Source organism: Scyliorhinus torazame, chromosome 10, assembly GCF_047496885.1.
Source record: "Scyliorhinus torazame isolate Kashiwa2021f chromosome 10, sScyTor2.1, whole genome shotgun sequence".
In the NCBI taxonomy this organism is placed as follows: Eukaryota; Metazoa; Chordata; class Chondrichthyes; order Carcharhiniformes; family Scyliorhinidae; genus Scyliorhinus; species Scyliorhinus torazame.
This window is the reverse complement of record NC_092716.1, coordinates 113432853-113450641: the sequence shown is the minus strand read 5'-3', so window position 1 is coordinate 113450641 and position 17789 is coordinate 113432853. Positions and strand designations below refer to the sequence as shown.

The 17789-nt window shown below is 50.3% G+C and overlaps 1 protein-coding gene across 1 annotated transcript in view; it reads left to right on the top strand.

The window, feature by feature from the left end:
- Positions 1-17789, top strand: part of LOC140430871 (lysosomal protective protein-like) — a 44392-nt gene that overhangs the window by 9273 nt on the left and 17330 nt on the right. Inside the window, exons 3-5 of the mRNA XM_072518634.1 lie at positions 658-795; positions 3262-3420; positions 4466-4557. Coding sequence (XP_072374735.1) covers positions 658-795; positions 3262-3420; positions 4466-4557 — 389 coding nt within the window. The remainder of the gene's footprint in view (positions 1-657; positions 796-3261; positions 3421-4465; positions 4558-17789) is intronic.

Here is a 17789-nt window from a genome sequence, read left to right as displayed (position 1 = left end):
TACATTCATACTCTGAGCCATTGGGGGAATTGAGAATACAGTTTTGATTTGGAAACATAGAAAATAGGAACAGGAGGAGGCCATTTGCCACTTCGAGCCTGCTCCACCATTCATTATGATCATAGCTGATCATCCAACTCAGTAACCTGTTCCTGCTTTCCCTCCAAATCCTTTGATCCCTTTAGCCCCAAGAGCTATGTCTAACTCTTTCTTGAAAACATACATTTTGGCCTCAACTGCTTTCTGTGGTAGCGAATTCCACAGGCTCACCTCTCTCTGGGTGAAAAAATCACTCATCATCTCAATCGAAAAAAGTTTACTCTGTACCCTTAGACTATGAACGCCCACCACCGGGAACATCCTTCCTACATCTAGCCTGTCTATCCTCTTAGAATGTTATAGGTTTCTATGAGATCCCCCCTCATTCTTCTGAACTCCTGCAACGAAATAAGGGGAAATTGCACCGAGTGAACAGGAGGCAAATAGCCAAGGAGCTCTTGAAGGTGTGTGTCGGGTTCTTTGTGTCGTGGGGGGATGGGGAGAGATTGTGGAGGCTGGGGGACAGTTGCAGTAGCAAGTGGGTGTCTGGGGGAGTTGGTTAATGCAGATTCAGGTCGATAGATCACCTTCTGTTAACTCCAGTGTATTTACTTCCAGGTGAATGACAATGGCCGTACACTCTACATGAACGAGTACAGCTGGAACAGGGTGGCCAATGTTCTGTACCTGGAATCCCCGGCTGGTGTTGGCTTCTCCTATTCAGATAATAAAAACTACGCCACCAATGATATGGAGGTATTGCGCTCAATCTGCTGCCGCTGCTGTGACACCCAGGGAGTGAGAGCAGTTTGTTGGGGGCTGGGTCACCACTTCTGGCCCGGAGAGGGTAGAAATGTGCCAGTAAAAGACAAAACAGGGATCCTTTGTCAGGATCTGCTATTTATTTCTTGTGTCCACCAATCAGCGTGTCACACAAGATAGCTGTTTGAGCAGCTGCTGTTAATAATCTTATCCAGACTGTTGAGTGAAATGGACCTTGTTCTAAGTGAGCCTTTGCACATCACCAGCTTCATTTTCTTCACTGAGAGACTGAGTCTCTGATCTTCTCTTCATCCTCTCTCTATAATGTTTTCTGCCTTCCTGCCTCTGATTTTGAGAATGATGGAACTTCCCCTACTCTGTTTTAATTGTTTTTTTCAATAGTTTCTGACATTGAGATGTCTCATTGCGCTTCATGCAATGATCTATCTATTGATACGTGACAACAGTTGCCATGTAGGTTAATAGGTTAACTTTCTGTGCTCTGTCGCTCTGATACGACGTTCCTTGCTTTTAAACTGGGTGCGTTTCCTGACTGGAACATGTATCTCTGTAAAGTGAATTTGCTTCTCTCACGCTGCAGGGCCCTCACTCCACTTGCTCCATATGGAATCTGAAACACCGACTCTTGGCTCAGCGTTCCCACTGGGAAAGGGTTTAGGATTACACTCTGCTAATCCAGGTGTCAGTTTGTGTACCCAATGTTCCAGGGTCGAAACTAAACAGTGACAGTGTAAAATAGTTTAGATAATCAGGCCATCACAATATCAAAAACACTTGAAGGATTTAATCGTCAGGTAAATAATTGGCACAAAGAACTCTTGGCTTTAGCACAGTGACTGCAGTCTGGTGACAGAACTAACCTTCTCCTCTTATCCCTTTACTTCAATAAATACACTGAAAAATCTTTCATTAATAAATGGAAAACTCTGAATGTTGGACACAGGAAGGTACAGAAAAACATTGATCATCTGAGCACTCCCTAAATCTGATTGTCCCTGATCAGCGCTGTCTCAAATATCTAGCCAGTTCTTCCTTCCCCTCGTCAGTCCATTTCACATGTTCACCACCACCTTCGTGAAGTAGTTTAAACTAAGTTGACTGCATCTTTCCTTTGAAAATACCCACTGGTTCTAGACCTGGTGTCAATGGTGTATTTATTATTGGAGTTCGGTTTATCAATTCTCTTAAAAATCTTGGATAAAACTCTCCTCAGTCTCATCTTCACCACAATGAACAATCCCAGGCTCTTCAAATTTTCCTCACAGCTCCGTTGTCTTAAGCTGGTTAACCGATCCTTGCACTCCCTGTAATGCTACAATATTCTTCTTGTGGCACAACCACCAGTATAAGTAGTTAAGTACTCTCTAGGGATTTTCCTCATATTCCTGTGTAACACATCCCAATATTTGGCTTACTGCTACTGCGTACAATGCTATTGGCTTCAATGAAATCTCCATCATTGCCGCATGTCTCTCTGTATTGTATCACGGAGCAACGTTATTTCATTTATGTTCTCACTTGTTTCCAATTCCTAACTAACATTTAGCCACTTTTTTACTAACTTCCCAAACTATCCACTTTCTTGTTTATGTTGTCTCTTCCCTCCTGTTTGCCTCCACCTAATAATGTGTCCTCAGCAGTGAGCCCGGTGGAACTGAGTCATGACCCTTTTCCACTCTGATGATGGGTCATTGTGCTCAACCTGTTGGACACCCCGGGTAGTTACAGCAGTTTTCTGGGGGTTGGTGATCCCTGTGGCACTAAGTCATGACCCTTTTCCACTCTGACCCAGCTCCATTCACAAAAACACTTTCGCTTTCTCTCGTTTCATCAATTTTCAGAACTCCTGCGCCGTTCTGTAGCCAAGAACAGTTTGATTATCGGGTCAAAGAAAGTAAAAAAACTTGTATTTCACAACCTCGGGATATCCCAAAGTGCCTCAGAATCAATCGAGTATTTCAAAAGCGTGGTCATTGTTGTAGGAAATATGGCAGCTAGGGTTGGGCACAGCAAGATCCCACAGTCACTAGCAAAAATTTCCCTGGTTGTCTTCATAATAGTGCCATAGGCCTCTTGCTTCGCTAAGAGGCATTTGGGACCTTGGCTTGGTGTCTCATCTGTAAGACAATGCATCTGACTGCAGGCGGTTCAATACCAGCACTGGGGACGACCCTGGATGGTGCTCTGAAGTCTCCTGAGTGGGACTTGAACCCACATCCTACTAACTGTTTGAGGTACCGGAGCTACCCAGCGAGCTGACACTCAAATGACTTGGATGATGAACAACTTCAATCTCAAAGTTTTCAGGGCAGCCAGCACCCTGAACCCAGTAATGTCAATGACTTTAGCTGGCAGGTTCTTTATGAGTCTTTCACCCTGCAGGAAGCACAGCTCTAACTCCTGATCTTGTATTCGCCTCCCTACTCCTCACTTCAACAGGTTGCCGAGAACAACTACCTGGCCCTGCTGGCTTTCTTCAGAAAGTTTCCCAGCTTCCAGCGGAATGACTTCTACGTCACTGGTGAAAGTTATGGGGGCGTCTATGTGCCGAGTCTGAGTCTGAAAATCGCCAATGGCCCAGCCAAGATTAACTTGAAGGTATTCCCATTTCCTTCTGCTCGAGAAACTGGATCAGCGTCTTCTCGGCTCCGTGTTCATCCCTCTACCTGTTATTGTTTGGGTGGATTGTCCTGCCTGTAATCTGGAACAGTGGCTCAGCCCCACACATGGGATTGAAGCAATTAATAATGGGTGTGAGAGAGTAAAGAGTCTGTATTTGATACAACATTTTATCACAATGTCAGAAAGAGCCTCGCAGGTAATTTTCTTTTTAATAAATTTAGAGTACCCAATTCTATTTTTCCAATTAAGGGGCAATTTAGTGTGGCCAATGCACCTACCCTGCACATCTTTCAGGCTGTGGGGGTGAGACCCACACAGACACGGGGAGAATGTGCAAACTCCACACAGTGACCCTGGGCCAGGGTCGAACCCGGGTCCTCAGCGCCGTGACCACTGCGCCACCATGCCGCCCTAGCCTCACAGTAATGAAATACTTTTGAAGTGTCATCATTATAGTAATTTAGGAAACATGACTGCCAATTTGGACACCACCAGATGAAACAAACAGCAATAATTTGCTTTACTAATGTTGGTGAGATAAAATGTGGCCAGAACATTAGGGAGGACTACCCAGCTGTTCTTTGATATTGTGCCGTGAGATCTTTTACCCCCATCTGAGATGACGAGGTGAAGATTTGGTTTAATATCTCATTAAAAAAAACAGTACCTCTGACAATGAGTCGAGATGTATCAGGCTCGATTTCTCTCCTCCAGTTTTTGAAGTTGGTTCAAACACACAAACTCATGACTCGGAGATGAAAATGATACCCATTGAGCGACTTGCACAGGCTGCTCTTCTTTAGTGTCTAGGTGGGCAGGAGCAACGCCCAATCCTACAGCCAATCCTTGGTGGCAGCTGATTTAGGCATATCGCTGCAGTGGGTATCCTTCCAGTTAAAATTTTCCCCATTGTACACGCTGATTAATGTCGGCATTGGTATATCCTGGAGTCACTGTCTTCCGAATGTGGATGGGGGCAGGGGCCCAGCTTGTTGTGGTGATGCTACATTCTCTGTTCTAGGGATTTGCAGTCGGGAACGGATTAAGCAGTACGTATTTCAATGACCAGTCAGTCGTCTATTTCGGATATTACCACGGACTCTTCGGGGACACGTGGGTATTATGTTCGAACCTCTAAACCAGATGTATTAAATCAAAACGCGAGGTCGGGCTAAAAGGGGCATCGTGTTCTCTCCCTGAAATGTTGCACAGACCATGGTTCAATGTTGGATAATCTATACCCACTGAATGGCAGCCAGACCACCAGTCCGAGCAGTGATCCTATTAACACATGTAAGATTCTGAGGGGACGGGGAAGATGCAAAGAAAATATTTTCCCTCATGGAGGAATATTGAAGGGCACGGTTTCAGATTAAGGTGTTCTTCTATGTAAGGTCGCGATGAGGAAGAATTTCTTCTCTCAGAGGGTCATTAATCTTTAGAATTCTCTCCCCCAGCGAGCAGTAGGAGGCTGGGTCATTGAATATATTCAAGGATGAGCTCGACAGATTTTTCATCTACAAGGGAATCAAGGGATATCTGCCAGGCCATGATGAGATCGGCTTTGGTCTTATTGAATTGCAAAGCAGTCTCAAGGGGCCGAATGGCCTATTCCTGCTCCTATTTCTTTTGTTAACTTTGGTTGGAAAAGATAAATGTTATTTCTCTCACATTTGTGACTTTCCAACTCCTTGGGTACAAATCACAAAATGGTGACAAAGAGACAGGGAGCCTTTCCTTATTCTAATTGGAGTTCATTTTGGAAAAGCAAAACACAACAGATTGAGCTTTGAAAATCACAGAAGGGAGACAAGGAAGGGAATAAGATACTGCTTCTGGGTTAGGGGAGCCGATCCTTTTTCTCGCTGCTCTTTGGGGAGCAAGTACGAACGGGCTGACTGGGGCAGGGTTTGGGAAGAGCACGAGGATGGAGCAGGTGGTGTGAATATGTAAGTACATGATAGGATGCAGGAACAAAGAACAAAGAAAAGTACAGCACAGGAACAGGCCCTGCTGCCCTCCAAGCCCGTGCCGACCATGCTGCCCGTCTAAACTAAAACCTTCTACACTTCCGGGGTCCATATCCCTCTATTCACATCCGATTCATGTATTTGTCAAGACGCCCCTCAAACGTTACTATCGACCCTGCTTCCACCACCTCCTTGGCAGCGAGTTCCAGGCACCACTCCCCTCTGTATAAAAAGCGTCCCTCGCCCATCTCTAAATTGTGCACCTTGCACCTTAAACCTATGTCCCCTCGTAAATGACACTTACACCTGGGAAAAAGCTTCTGACTATCCACTCTGTCCCATGCCCCTCATCATTTTGTAGACTTCTGTCAGATTGCCCCTCAACCTCCATCGTTCCAAAGAACGAGTCTATCCAACCTCTCCTTATAGCTAATGCCCTCCATATCAGGCAACATCTTGGTAACCTCTTCTGTAACCTCTCCAAAGCCACCACCTTCTGGTAGTGTGGTGACCAGAATTGAACGAGAGTAAGGAAACACATTTTCTCCACAACCTCCAGTTGATTAGAGGCTCCTTGCCCCGATACAATATCTCACATCGGAAAAGAAATGAAAGGCAAGACAGAAAGGCAGAAGCAAAAAGAATAGTTAAGAGGAAAGAAGCAGGAAGAAAGAGGAGGCAACATGAGACATCAGAGAGAGACCAGAGATATTTTCTAACTTATCATGTTCAATGTCACAGGAGATTGTTTAGTTTCCATTATACATTCCAATGTCTACATTTATAATAGAAACATATTATTTAACAATAATTAAACATAATTTTTAACAATGTAATTGCATCTTCCCAAAAATGGTCCTGCAGCATCTCCACTGGTAGGGGGGGGGGAGGGTGGTAATTACAATGCTAAAAGTCGACATAGACACCTTACATTCTAAATGTGGACATAGGGGGCGCGATTCTCCCATGCCATGCCGTATTGGAGAATCGCTGTTTGCGCCATTTTTTCCCGGGGCGCCGGTCCGACTCCAGCAGGCGATTCTCCGAGGAGCAGAGAATCGGCGCCATTTGCGTGGCACGTTTGGCGCGGCGCCGCTCGCGGGCTGCTGTCCACGGCCGGGCCGCCGATTCTCCGGCCTCGATGGGCCAAGCGGCTGCGCGTAAACGGTAGAGTCCCGCCGGCGATGTTCACGCCTGGTCGCTGCCGGTGGTAACTCTGCCCGATGGGTCGGGAGGTGGCCTGTGGGCGGGGAAAAGTGCTCCTTCACCAGGTGGGGGCCTCCGATGGGGTCTGGCCCGCGATCGGGGCCCAACGATCGGCGGGCCGGCCTCTCCAGCCCCGGCCCTATTTTATTACACGGCCGGCCCCTGAACCCCCACGCCATGTTGCGTCGTGGCCGGCATGCTGAAGAAGTCCCCCACGCATGCGCGGGTTGGCGCGACCCAACTGCACATGCACGGCTGGCACGGCGCCCATTTGGCACCGGGAAGGGAGCGTGAACTGCTCCAGCGCCGTGCTAGCCCCCTGTGGGCGCCAGAATCAGTAGTCCCCACGCCCGTTTCGTGCCGGTGTGAAATGCAACGCCGTTCATGATTGCGTGAACACTCTGTCTCCATTTCGGAGAATCACGCCCAGGGGTTCATAAGGGAGAAAATTGACAACAGGAAGTTAGCTTTTGTAGACAGGAAGTGCTTGCAGGGATAGGATTAAATTAGCCAATGGTATTTTTATGAATAAATTCTCAATATTCCATTGAATTAAATTGACAGACTATTGGCTGAGGCACCATTTTGTCAGAGACTGCAATGTTGGGTAATATCTTTGGCACAGAACAAGCGCCTGTCAGTGATCTTGAGGTAAATTGACCAGGAGATTCCCCTCTCCCAATTGGGAGATCTTGGCCTCCTTGTTTCTGTCATAATATGCACTCACACACATCATGAGGTAAAGACAGGTAGTGATAGACACCTAGGATAGCCAATCAACACACAGGACAGAACACAACCAAACACTAGACAGAACACTAGAGGGGGGCATCCTACTATAAAACACACGAGGCATCAGCACTCCGCCTCTTTCCACTGGTGACAACTGTAGTGACAGTCAGGGTGTATGATGCACTGTATTACGACGAGGCGAGATTAGAGAGTAATCGAGGCTTTATTACACAGAGATGTGTGGCCTCCTACAGCTACTGCCGAAATGGCTGCAGTTCGGAGAGCGCACACATTTATACTCCGCCTACTGGGCGGAGCCAGCAGGCAGGGATCTACCCCCGTACCTGTAGTACAGGGGCCTTACCGTAATACCTTGGTATGCAGTGCAGTATGTACAATATAACACAACAGTGGTGACTACCACATTCACCCCTGTTAAAAATGAGTCCAGGGGGGTGGTGGAAAACTATTTACAAACAGGTTGTCATTAAAATTTCAGAGTAGGTTACAAATTTAGACGGTCGGGTGCCTTGATCCATCGTTGAGAGCGCCGCAGTGCTGATGGCGAGTCAGGCATCGGCTCAGTCGTCGGTGACTCCGGGAGCGTGTCGACATCCTCTTCATCCCCGAGTGGGTCCCACGGGAGGACGGATTGTCCTGGAGCAGGGGCTGTGGTTGGGTGCGCTGGGGAAGGGAGGGTGGCGTCGGGGCAGAGGGGGGGGGGGGTGTGTGGGGACCCAGCTGGTGCCAGGTCCCTGAGGGAGACTGTGTCTTGGTGGCCGTCGGGGTATGCTACATAGACGTACTGCGGATTTGCGTGGAGTAGCTGTACCCTCTCAACCAACAGGTCCGCCTTGTGGAGCCGCATGTGCTTGCGGAGGAGAACGGGTCCTGGCGCTGCCAGCCACGTTGGGAGCGAAACACCGGAGGTGGACTTCCTGGGGAAGGCCAAGAGACGTTCATGGGGAGTTTCGTTAGTCGCCTGCAAAGGAGCGACCAAATGGAGTGAAGGGCGTCAGGGAGGACCTCCTGCCAGCGGGAGGCCGGGAGATTTCTGGACCGTAGGGCCAGCTGGACGGCCTTCCAGACCGTCCCATTCTCCAGCTCCACCTGCCCGTTTCCCCGGGGGTTGTAGCTGGTTGTCCTGCTCGAGGCAATGCCCCTGTTGAGCAGGTACTGGCGCAGCTCATCGCTCTTAAATGAGGATCCCCGGTCGCTGTGGACGTAGGCGGGGAAACCGAACAGAGCGAAGATGGTGTTGAGGGCTTTGATGAAGGTGGCAGACGTCATATCGGGGCATGGGATGGCGAAGGGGAATCTGGAATATTCGTCGACCACATTGTTGCGGTCGGTGGAGGGGAGGGGCCCTTTGAAGCCAAGGCTTCAAAGGGGCAGGAGGCCTTCACCAGGCATGCACGGTCTGGCCGGTAGAGGTCCGGTTTACACTGCGCGCATACCTGGAAGTCTCTGGCGATAGCCCTGACTTCCTCGATGGTGTAGGGCAGATTGCAGGCCTTAACGAAGTGATAAAAGCGGATGACCCCTGAGATCGTCGTGCAAGGTCCGGAGTCGGTCCACTTGTGCGCTGGCACATGTACCTCGGGACAGGGCATCGGGGGGCTCGTTGAGCTTACCGGGGCGATGCAAAATCTCATAATTAAAGGGGGAGAGCTCGATCCTCCACCGCAAGATCTTATCATTTTTGATCTTACCCCGCTGTGTGTTGTTAAACATGAAGGCAACTGACCGTTGGTCTGAGGAGAGTGAATCTCCTGCCGGCCAGGTAATGCCTCCAGTGCGCACAGCTTCAACGATAGCTTGGGCCTCATTTTCGACGGAGGAGTGCTGAATTTCAGAAGCATGGAGGGTGTGGGAAAAGAATGCCACAGGCCTGCCTGCCTGGTTGAGGGTTGTGGCCAGAGCGACGTCTGATGCACCACTCTCAACTTGGAAGGGGAGCATCTTGTCGACCGCGTGCATCGTGGCCTTGGCGATGTCGGCCTTGATACAGCTGAAGGCCTGATGAGCCTCGCCCGTCAGTGGGAAACCGGTGGAGTGGATGAGAGGGCGGGCCTTGTCCACATAGCTAGGGACCCACTGGGCGTGGTACGAAAAGAACCCCAGGCATCGTTTGAGGGCCTTGGGGCAGTGGGGAAGGGGGAGATCCATGAGGGGCGCATGCGATCGGGGTCAGGCCCTAGAACTCCGTTCTGAACCACATAGCCGACGATGGCCAATTGGTTCGTGCTGAACACACACTTCTCGTTGTTGTAGGTTAGGTTGAGGAGTTTGGCGGTGTGGAGAAATTTGGAAAGGTTAGCGTTGTGACCCTGCTGGTCGTGGCCGCAGATGGTGGCGTTATCCAGGTACGGGAAAGTGGCCCGCAGTCCTTACTGGTCAACCATTCGGTCCATCTCCCGTTAGAAGACCGAGACCCCGTTAGTGACGCGGAAGGGAACCCTAAGGAAATGGTAAAGGTGGCCGTCCGCTCCAAACGCGGTGTACGGGCGGTCCGCCTTGCGAATGGGGAGCTGGTGGTAGCAGATTTCAGGTCCACTGTCGAGAAGACCCGGTACTGTGCAACCTGATTGACCATATCAGATAGGCGTGGGAGGGGGTACGCGTCGAGCTGCATGTACCGATTGATGGTCCGACTGTAGTCAACGACCATCCTGTTTTTCTCCCCCGTTTTCACCACTACCACTTGGGCTCTCCAGGGGCTGTTGCTGGCCTCGATGATACCTTCCTGCAGCAGCCGCTGGACCTCAGACCTGATGAAGGTCCTGTCCTGGGTGCTATGCCGTCTGCTCCTGGTGGCGACGGGTTTGCAATCCGGGGTAAGGTTTGCAAACAGAGAAGGTGGGCGACATTAAGGGTCGTGAGGCCGCACACAGTAAGGGGTGGCAGGGGCCCGCCAAGTTTCAGGGTTAGGCTCTGGAGGTTGCACTGGAAGTCCAGGCCGAGTAGCAAGGCAGCGTAGAGGTTGGGGAGGACTTAAAGCCGGAAGCCGCTGAACTCTATGCCCTGGATGGTGAGGGTGGCGATGCAGTACCCCCGGATTGCCACGGAGTGGGATCCAGAGGCCAGGGAAATTCTTTGGTTAATGGGGTGTACCGCGAGGGAGCAGCGCCTTACTGAATCGGGGTGGATGAAGCTCTCAGTACTCCCGGATATCTCATGCCCATCAACCTTCACCTTTGTCGACGCGGTCGCGAGGTTTTGCGGTCGAGACTGGTCGATCATGACGGAGGCGAGACGCGGCTGGTCGTCAGCGGTTGCAGGCGATGAGCGGCCCGATGAGGTGCCTGACGGGCAGGGGTCCTGAGGCGGGGAAGATGGCGACACCCACGGGCCGCACGTGTCCTGAGGCAGGCAAGATGGCGGCGCCCTTGGGCCGCACGTGTCCTGGGGCAGGCAAGATGGCTCCGCCCATTGGTTGTGAGGCAAGCAAGATGGCGACGCCCACGGGCCGCACGTGTTGTGAGGGGAGCAAGATGGCAGCGCCCACGGGTCGCACGTGGTCTGAGGTGAGGAAGATGGCGGCGCCCACTGGCCGCACGCAGGGGGTGCAGAGACAATAGCGGCGATTGAGCAAGCCTGGCACACTGCATCAAAATGTCCTTTCTTGCCGCAGGCCTTGCAGAGCGCGCTCTGCGCAGGGCAGCACTGCCGGGGGTGTTTTGTCTGTCCACAGAAGTAGCACTTGGGTCCCTCGGGGTTGGTTGGCTGCCGCGCGGTGCAGGCGTGGGGTTGGCTGGGTGCAGTTGCTGATGGGGTCCACGATGGGGTGGCCGCTGGCGGGGTCCACGATGCCCAGGAGGGGTGAGCCGTGCGGTCGGGGGCATACGCCTGTACGTTGGGTGAGGCGACTGTGAGCGAGAGCGCTAGTTTCTTGGTCGCCGCGAGGTCAAGCGTAGCCCCTTCTAAGAGGCGCTGGCGGATATAGGCCGACCCTATGCCCGTAATGAACGCATCACTCATTAGCAGGTTAGAATGTTCAGCGGCCGAAACGGCCTGGCAATCACAGTCTCTCACCAGGGCGAGCAGAGCACGCCAGAAATCTTCCACAGACCCACTGGGAAGTTGGTGCCGCGTGGACAGGAGGTGCCTGGCGTAGATCTTCTTAGTCTGCTGAGCATAGTTCTCCTTCAGTAGCGCCATGGCCTCTGCGTAGGTAGGCACGTCCTGGATGAGGGGAAAGACATCGGAGCTCAGCCACGTGTACAGAATCTGGAGCTTCTGTGCTTCTGGGGTTGGGTCTATCGCAGATCCGATGTATGCTTCAAAGCAAGCTAGCCAATGTGCAAAGTGCTTTTTGGTGTTGTCTGCTTGAGGATACAGCTGTAGGCGATCCGGTTTGATGCGGAGATCCATCTTTGTAAAATCTCTGTGTAATAAATTGATGCACTATCAATTACGACGAGACGAGAGTAGAGTAATCAAGGCTTTATTACACAGATGTGTGGCCTCCTACAGCTGCTGATGAAATGGCTGCAGTTCGGAGAGCACACACATTTATACTCAGGCCTACTGGGCGGAGCCATCAGGCAGGGATCTACCCCTGTACCTGTAGTACAGGGGCCTTACAGTAATACCTTTGTATGCAGTGCAGTATATACACTATAATACAACAGTGGTGATTACCACAGGTTATATACTAGTTAGCACCTTCTACATGTGGCAAAGGGCTAGCCTGGTCGAGTTAGTTAGAGTTAGCATACTTAAGAGTAGTAGAGTGTCAACCCACAGCAAGCTGTGCCTAGTTACGGAAGTTCAATAACTCGTATTGAATCAACGTCTAGGTTTGGTGTCCGCTTTACAGTCTTACTGCAACCAGTTGCAGTCCGTGTTACCCCAGGGTCAATAACACAACATGATACCAGGCACGGCTACTTCATCTAAGTAATTTACCTTGAATAATTCAGTGACGACCAGCAAGTGCCTTCAAGCGGCATGGAGAAGATCCAGGCCCCTCCACAGCTCAGGATTTCCGGAAATCTCTGCGCCAACTGGCGGGTCTTCAAGCAGAAGTACAGTCTCTATATTGAGGCCTCGGGCCTCGAGGATGCGTCCGATGCCAGAAAGATTGCGCTGCTCCAATCGACTGCGGGGGACCAGGCTATCCAAATCTTCAACTCACTCACTTTTGCTGACGGCGAGGTCAAGATCAAGTTCAAGACCGTTCTAGCCAAATTCGACAGTCACTGTGAAGTCGAAACGAACGAGAGCTTTGAGCGCTATGTCTTCCAGCAACGCCTTCAGGGTAAGGATGAGCCTTTCCAATCCTTTATAACTCACCTCCGCATATTAGCGCAGTCCTGCAACTATGGTGACACCACTGATTCCCTCATCAGGTAACAGATCGTGTTTGGGATCCACTCCGACGCCCTGTGGGAGCAGCCCCTAAAAATAAAAAACATGACCCTGCCAGTCGCTATCGAGACGTGTAAAGTGCATGAACAGATGAAAAGTCGTTATTCCCGCCTTAAGTCGGCAGAACAGGACCAACCTGCCTCCCACGAGGCAGAGAGTGTACAGGCCATCGCCCGGATGCGGCGCCTTAGCATCCTTGAAGGCTGCCATCTTGCACGCTTTTCCCGGAGTCCCACGCATGCGCACCACGGACGGGAGAACAAAGCGGTTGAAGACCACACTGCGCAGGTGCGAACGGCGGCTGACCGCACTGCGCATGTGCGACGACGCACGGAGCGTGATGACGTCAACGTCATGACGTGCCCAAACTGCGGCACCGCCCACTTAAAGCGGCAATGCCCTGCAAGAGGCAGGCAATGTTGGAATTGTGGGAAGCCTGGACATTATGCAGCCTTGTGCAGGTCTGCACCACCGGTCGTGGCCCGGAGATCCCAGTTCCACCGCAAACACGTTAGATGTGTGCAGCACAGGCTGCTGGATTCTGATCCTGGTAGCACCAGGGATCCGGAGGACGAATGCCTGGAGTCCCCATATTGTGTGGGCATCATTTCTACGTGTGACAAGGCCTCCTCAAACTCAGCCGCACGCCTATCTATCCTCAACGTAGATTCTGCGGACGAATGGCGGGCTGTCGTTCATGTTAACCAATGCAGCATCCGGTTCAAGCTGGACACTGGTGCTTCAGCCAATCTCATATCTCAAGCAGATCTTGATCGCATCAAAAGGCAACCAAAAATTCTTCCGCCGGCCTGCCAGCTGCTTGATTATAATGGCAATGCCATTACTGCGTTAGGGTCTTGTCACCTGCAAGTCTCCAACAAGACCATCAATGCCATACTGCGATTCAAAATCGTCAAGCCTGACAAGGCTACCCTGCTTGGTGCCCATGCATGCAAACTACTCAATCTTGTGCAACGCGTACATGCCACGTCCTCTGCCAATATGAATCTTCAGGCTGACATTAACAAAATCCTGTCACAATACCCAGATGTGTTCAGTGGGATGGGTACACTGCCGTACTGCTACAAAATCTTACTCAGGCCTGATGCCACGCCTGTGATCCATGCACCACGCCGGGTGCCAGCTCCTCTGAAGGAACGTTTAAAGGCACAGCTGCAGGAACTCCAAGACCAGGGCATAATATCTAAAGTGACGGAACCAACTGACTGGGTCAGCTCGATGGTCTGTGTGAAGAAGCCCTCAGGAGAGTTGCGCATTTGTATAGATCCCAAAGATCCTAACCGGAACGTAATGCGGGAACACGACCCGATCCCGAAGCGGGAGGAGCTAACCAGTGAGATGGCACATGCCAAATTTTTTACAAAGCTAGATGCATCGCATGGTTTCTGGCAGATACAACGGGACAAGTCCAGCAGGAAGCTCTGCACGTTTAATACACCTTTCGGAAGGTACTGTTACAACCGCATGTCATTTCGGTATTGTTTCAGCCTCTGAAATCTTTCACAGGATCATGGAACAGATGCTGGATGGCATTGAGGGTGTGCGGGTCTACGTAGATGGTGTAATCATATGGTCCACGACCCCAGAGGAACACACATCGCGTCTCAAAAAAGTCTTTCAACGCATCCATGCCAACGGCCTCAAGTTAAACAAGGCCAAGTGCTCCTTTGGCATGTCATCAATCAAGTTTTTGGGTGATCAAATATCCCAGTAGGGTGTGCAACCAGACTCGGACAAAGTCAAGGCCATCAACACCATGAAGACCCCGGAAGACAAGAAGGCGGTACTACGCTTCCTCGGTATGGGTAACTTTTTGGGAAAGTTCATTCCCAACCTCGCATCACACACTACGGCTCTCAGGCATCTGGTGAAGAAGTCAACGGCCTTCCAGTGGCTACCCACACATCAAGCTGAGTGGCTCGAGTTAAAGGCAAAGCTCATCACTGCTCCAGTACTAGTGTTCTTTGACCCGGAGAAGGAGATGAAAATCTCCACGTACGCCAGCCAGGACGGCATTGGTGCAGAGCTCCTCCAGAAGGATGACTCCTCGTCCAGGGACCAGTGGCCTATGCGTCAAGGGCCATGACTCCCACTAGCAGAGGTATGCTCAGATTGAAAAAGAGTGTCTGGACCTCCTAACCGGCATTGTAAAGTTCTATGATACGTCCATGGTCTACCAACCTTCACAGTAGAGACTGACAACAGACCCCTAATCCATATCATTCATAAGGACTTGAATGACATGGCGCCCAGGTTTCAGCGCATTCTCCTTCGTCTCCGCAGGTATAATTTCGAGTTGGTTTACACACTGGGCAAGGAGCTAATCATTGCGGACATCCTGTCGCGCTCCATCACCTCACCCTGTGAACAGATTGAGGCACAGGTGCAACTGTGTGCCAGCAACCTCCTGGCCTCAGATGAAAGAGTGGTCAACATTCGAGAAAAGACTGCCAAGGACCCTCTTCTGCAACAGGTAATGCATCACCTTGCAAATGGTTGGCAGAAAGGGCAATGCCCCCAGTTCATTAATGTCAAGGACGACCTAACAGTTGTCGAGCGGATCCTCCTCAAGCTAAATCGTATTGTTATTCCTCGCAGCCTCCAGAGCTTAGTGCTCAAACAGATCCACGAGGTACACCTCGGTGTCGAGAATGCAGGCGCAGGGCCCGACAGGCTGTCTATTGGCCTGGAATCAACCAGGACATGTCCAACATGGTCCTCAATTGTGCAACTTGCCAATTTTTCCAGCCTGCTCAGCCCAAAGAAACTCTCCAGCAACACGAGATTGTGACCTCTCCGTGGTCTAAGGTGGGAATCAACCTTTTTCACGCCAATGGGCGTGACTATGTGCTCATTATCGATTACTTTTCGAACTACCCGGAAGTGGTAAAACTGTCCGACCTCACATCAAGGACAGTCATCAAGGCCTGCAAGGAGAATTTTGCCAGGCATGGTATTCCGCTCACTGTCATGAGCGACAACGGTCCCTGCTTCCACAGCCAAGAGTGGTCCAACTTCGCAAAGCTGTATCAGTTCAAGCACATTACCTCCAGCCTGCAATCTAACGGGGAAGGTCGAAAAAGGGGTCCATATCGTGAAGCAATTGCCCTGCAAGGCTGCGGACTCAGCTTCTTACTTTAACCTTGCGCTGTTGACGAACAGGGCAACCCCTCTGTCCACCAGTATGTCTCCGGCACAACTCCTTATGAATCGTGACCTGCGGACGACTGTCCCGGCCATTCATTTACCAGATCTGGATCACCTCCCAGTGCTGCAAAAGGTGCAACAACTCAAGAAACCGGCAAAAGCTGACATACGATGCTCATGCTACCGATTTGCCTGTGCTCTCTCCGGAAGGTTCTGTTCGCATCAAGTTACCTGATGGAGGCTGGTCAGCTCCAGCTGTTGTTGCTCGGCAAGCTGCACCCAGGTCGTTCGTGGTTCACATGGCTGATAGCTCCATTGTCAGACGCAACAGAAGGTCACTACGCAAACATGCCTGCCCACCACCGAATCTCACTTTTCCAGCTGTCGTTATGCCTTCTCCGGACACCTCGCTCCATGAGGCCACCACTCTGGCTGCAATCTTGCCTGTCAAGGCACCGTCGTCCCCACCTCCACCTCTCTGGCGGTCGACACGGATCCAACGCCAGCCCCAGAGATTGGACTTATAGACATTTCTTTTGTACATATTGTTCTGCATCTGCACGCTAGACACCTTACATGTACATATGCCTTCACTCGCTGTAAATAGTTATATCTGTACATATGTCGTATATGCTCTAAGCAGCCGACAATTTTTTTTTTAAAAGGGGGCTGTCATAATATGCACTCACACACATCATGAGGTAAAGACAAGCAGTGATAGACACCCAGGTTAGCCAATCAACACACAGGACAGAACACAACCAATCACTAGACAGAACACTAGAGGGGGGCGTCCTACTAGAAAACACATGAGGCATCAGCACTCCGCTTCTTTCCACTGGTGATAACTGTAGTGACAGTCAGGGTGTATATACTGGTTAGCACCTTCTACACGTGGCTCAGGGCTGGTCGAGTTAGTTAGAGTTAGCATACTTAGAGTAGTAGAGTGTCAACCCACAGAAAGCTGTGTGCCTAGTTACGGAAGTTCATTAAATCGTATTGAACCAACGTCTAAGTTTGGTGTCTGCTTTACAGTCTTACTGCATCCAGTTGCAGTCCATGTTACCCCAGGGGCAATAACACGACAGTTTCCATATTCATTTATGGCACATGGGCATCACTGGCATTTATTGGCCATTGTGGGTGTCGAGAGGATGAGACGGTGGGCCGTCTTATTCCAACCACTGCTGTGGGTCAGTACAACTGAAGCCAACATTAATTTATTGAATTAATTTTCTCATATTCAAAAAACTGTACATTTATGGTTTTTTTAACATAACATTTAACACTTTTGTAATTTGGAGTAATTTGATGGTATGCTGTTTCAGCTATAAGATGATGTACTGCCATCATTACACCGAGAGACTGTAATCTCTCTCATTGAGAAGTGTGTGTAGGGGAGGGGACAGTTTAAACACAGTGGATTAATTAATTTCATTAATTTCTATTGGTATTTGTAGAATCTGCAACAATGCATTAAATATTGCAAGAATAGTGATCCAATCTATGCAAGCATTGAGTTATATACACATTGACAGAAACAATGTCACAAATTTCTTTCTTTATTCTTTTATGGGATGTGGATGTCACTGGCAAGTCCAGCATTTGTTGCCCATCTCCAATTGCCCTTGATCTGAGTGACTTGCTCGGCCATTTCAGCAGGTGGTTCAGAGTCAGTAAAGTCGCCAAAATCCCCGATGACCAATGGCTGCTTTCCCCTTTAAGGGGGAGAGCTGACTGGTGGTGATTTAACCTGATGATCACACCTCAGACAAGGGGTATAAATAACCTCAGCTGGTACAGGAATTGAACCTGCATTGTTGGCCTTGCTCTGGATCACAAACTAGTTGTCCAACCAACTGAGCTCAACGGGCCCCCATTAGGAGATAACCATGT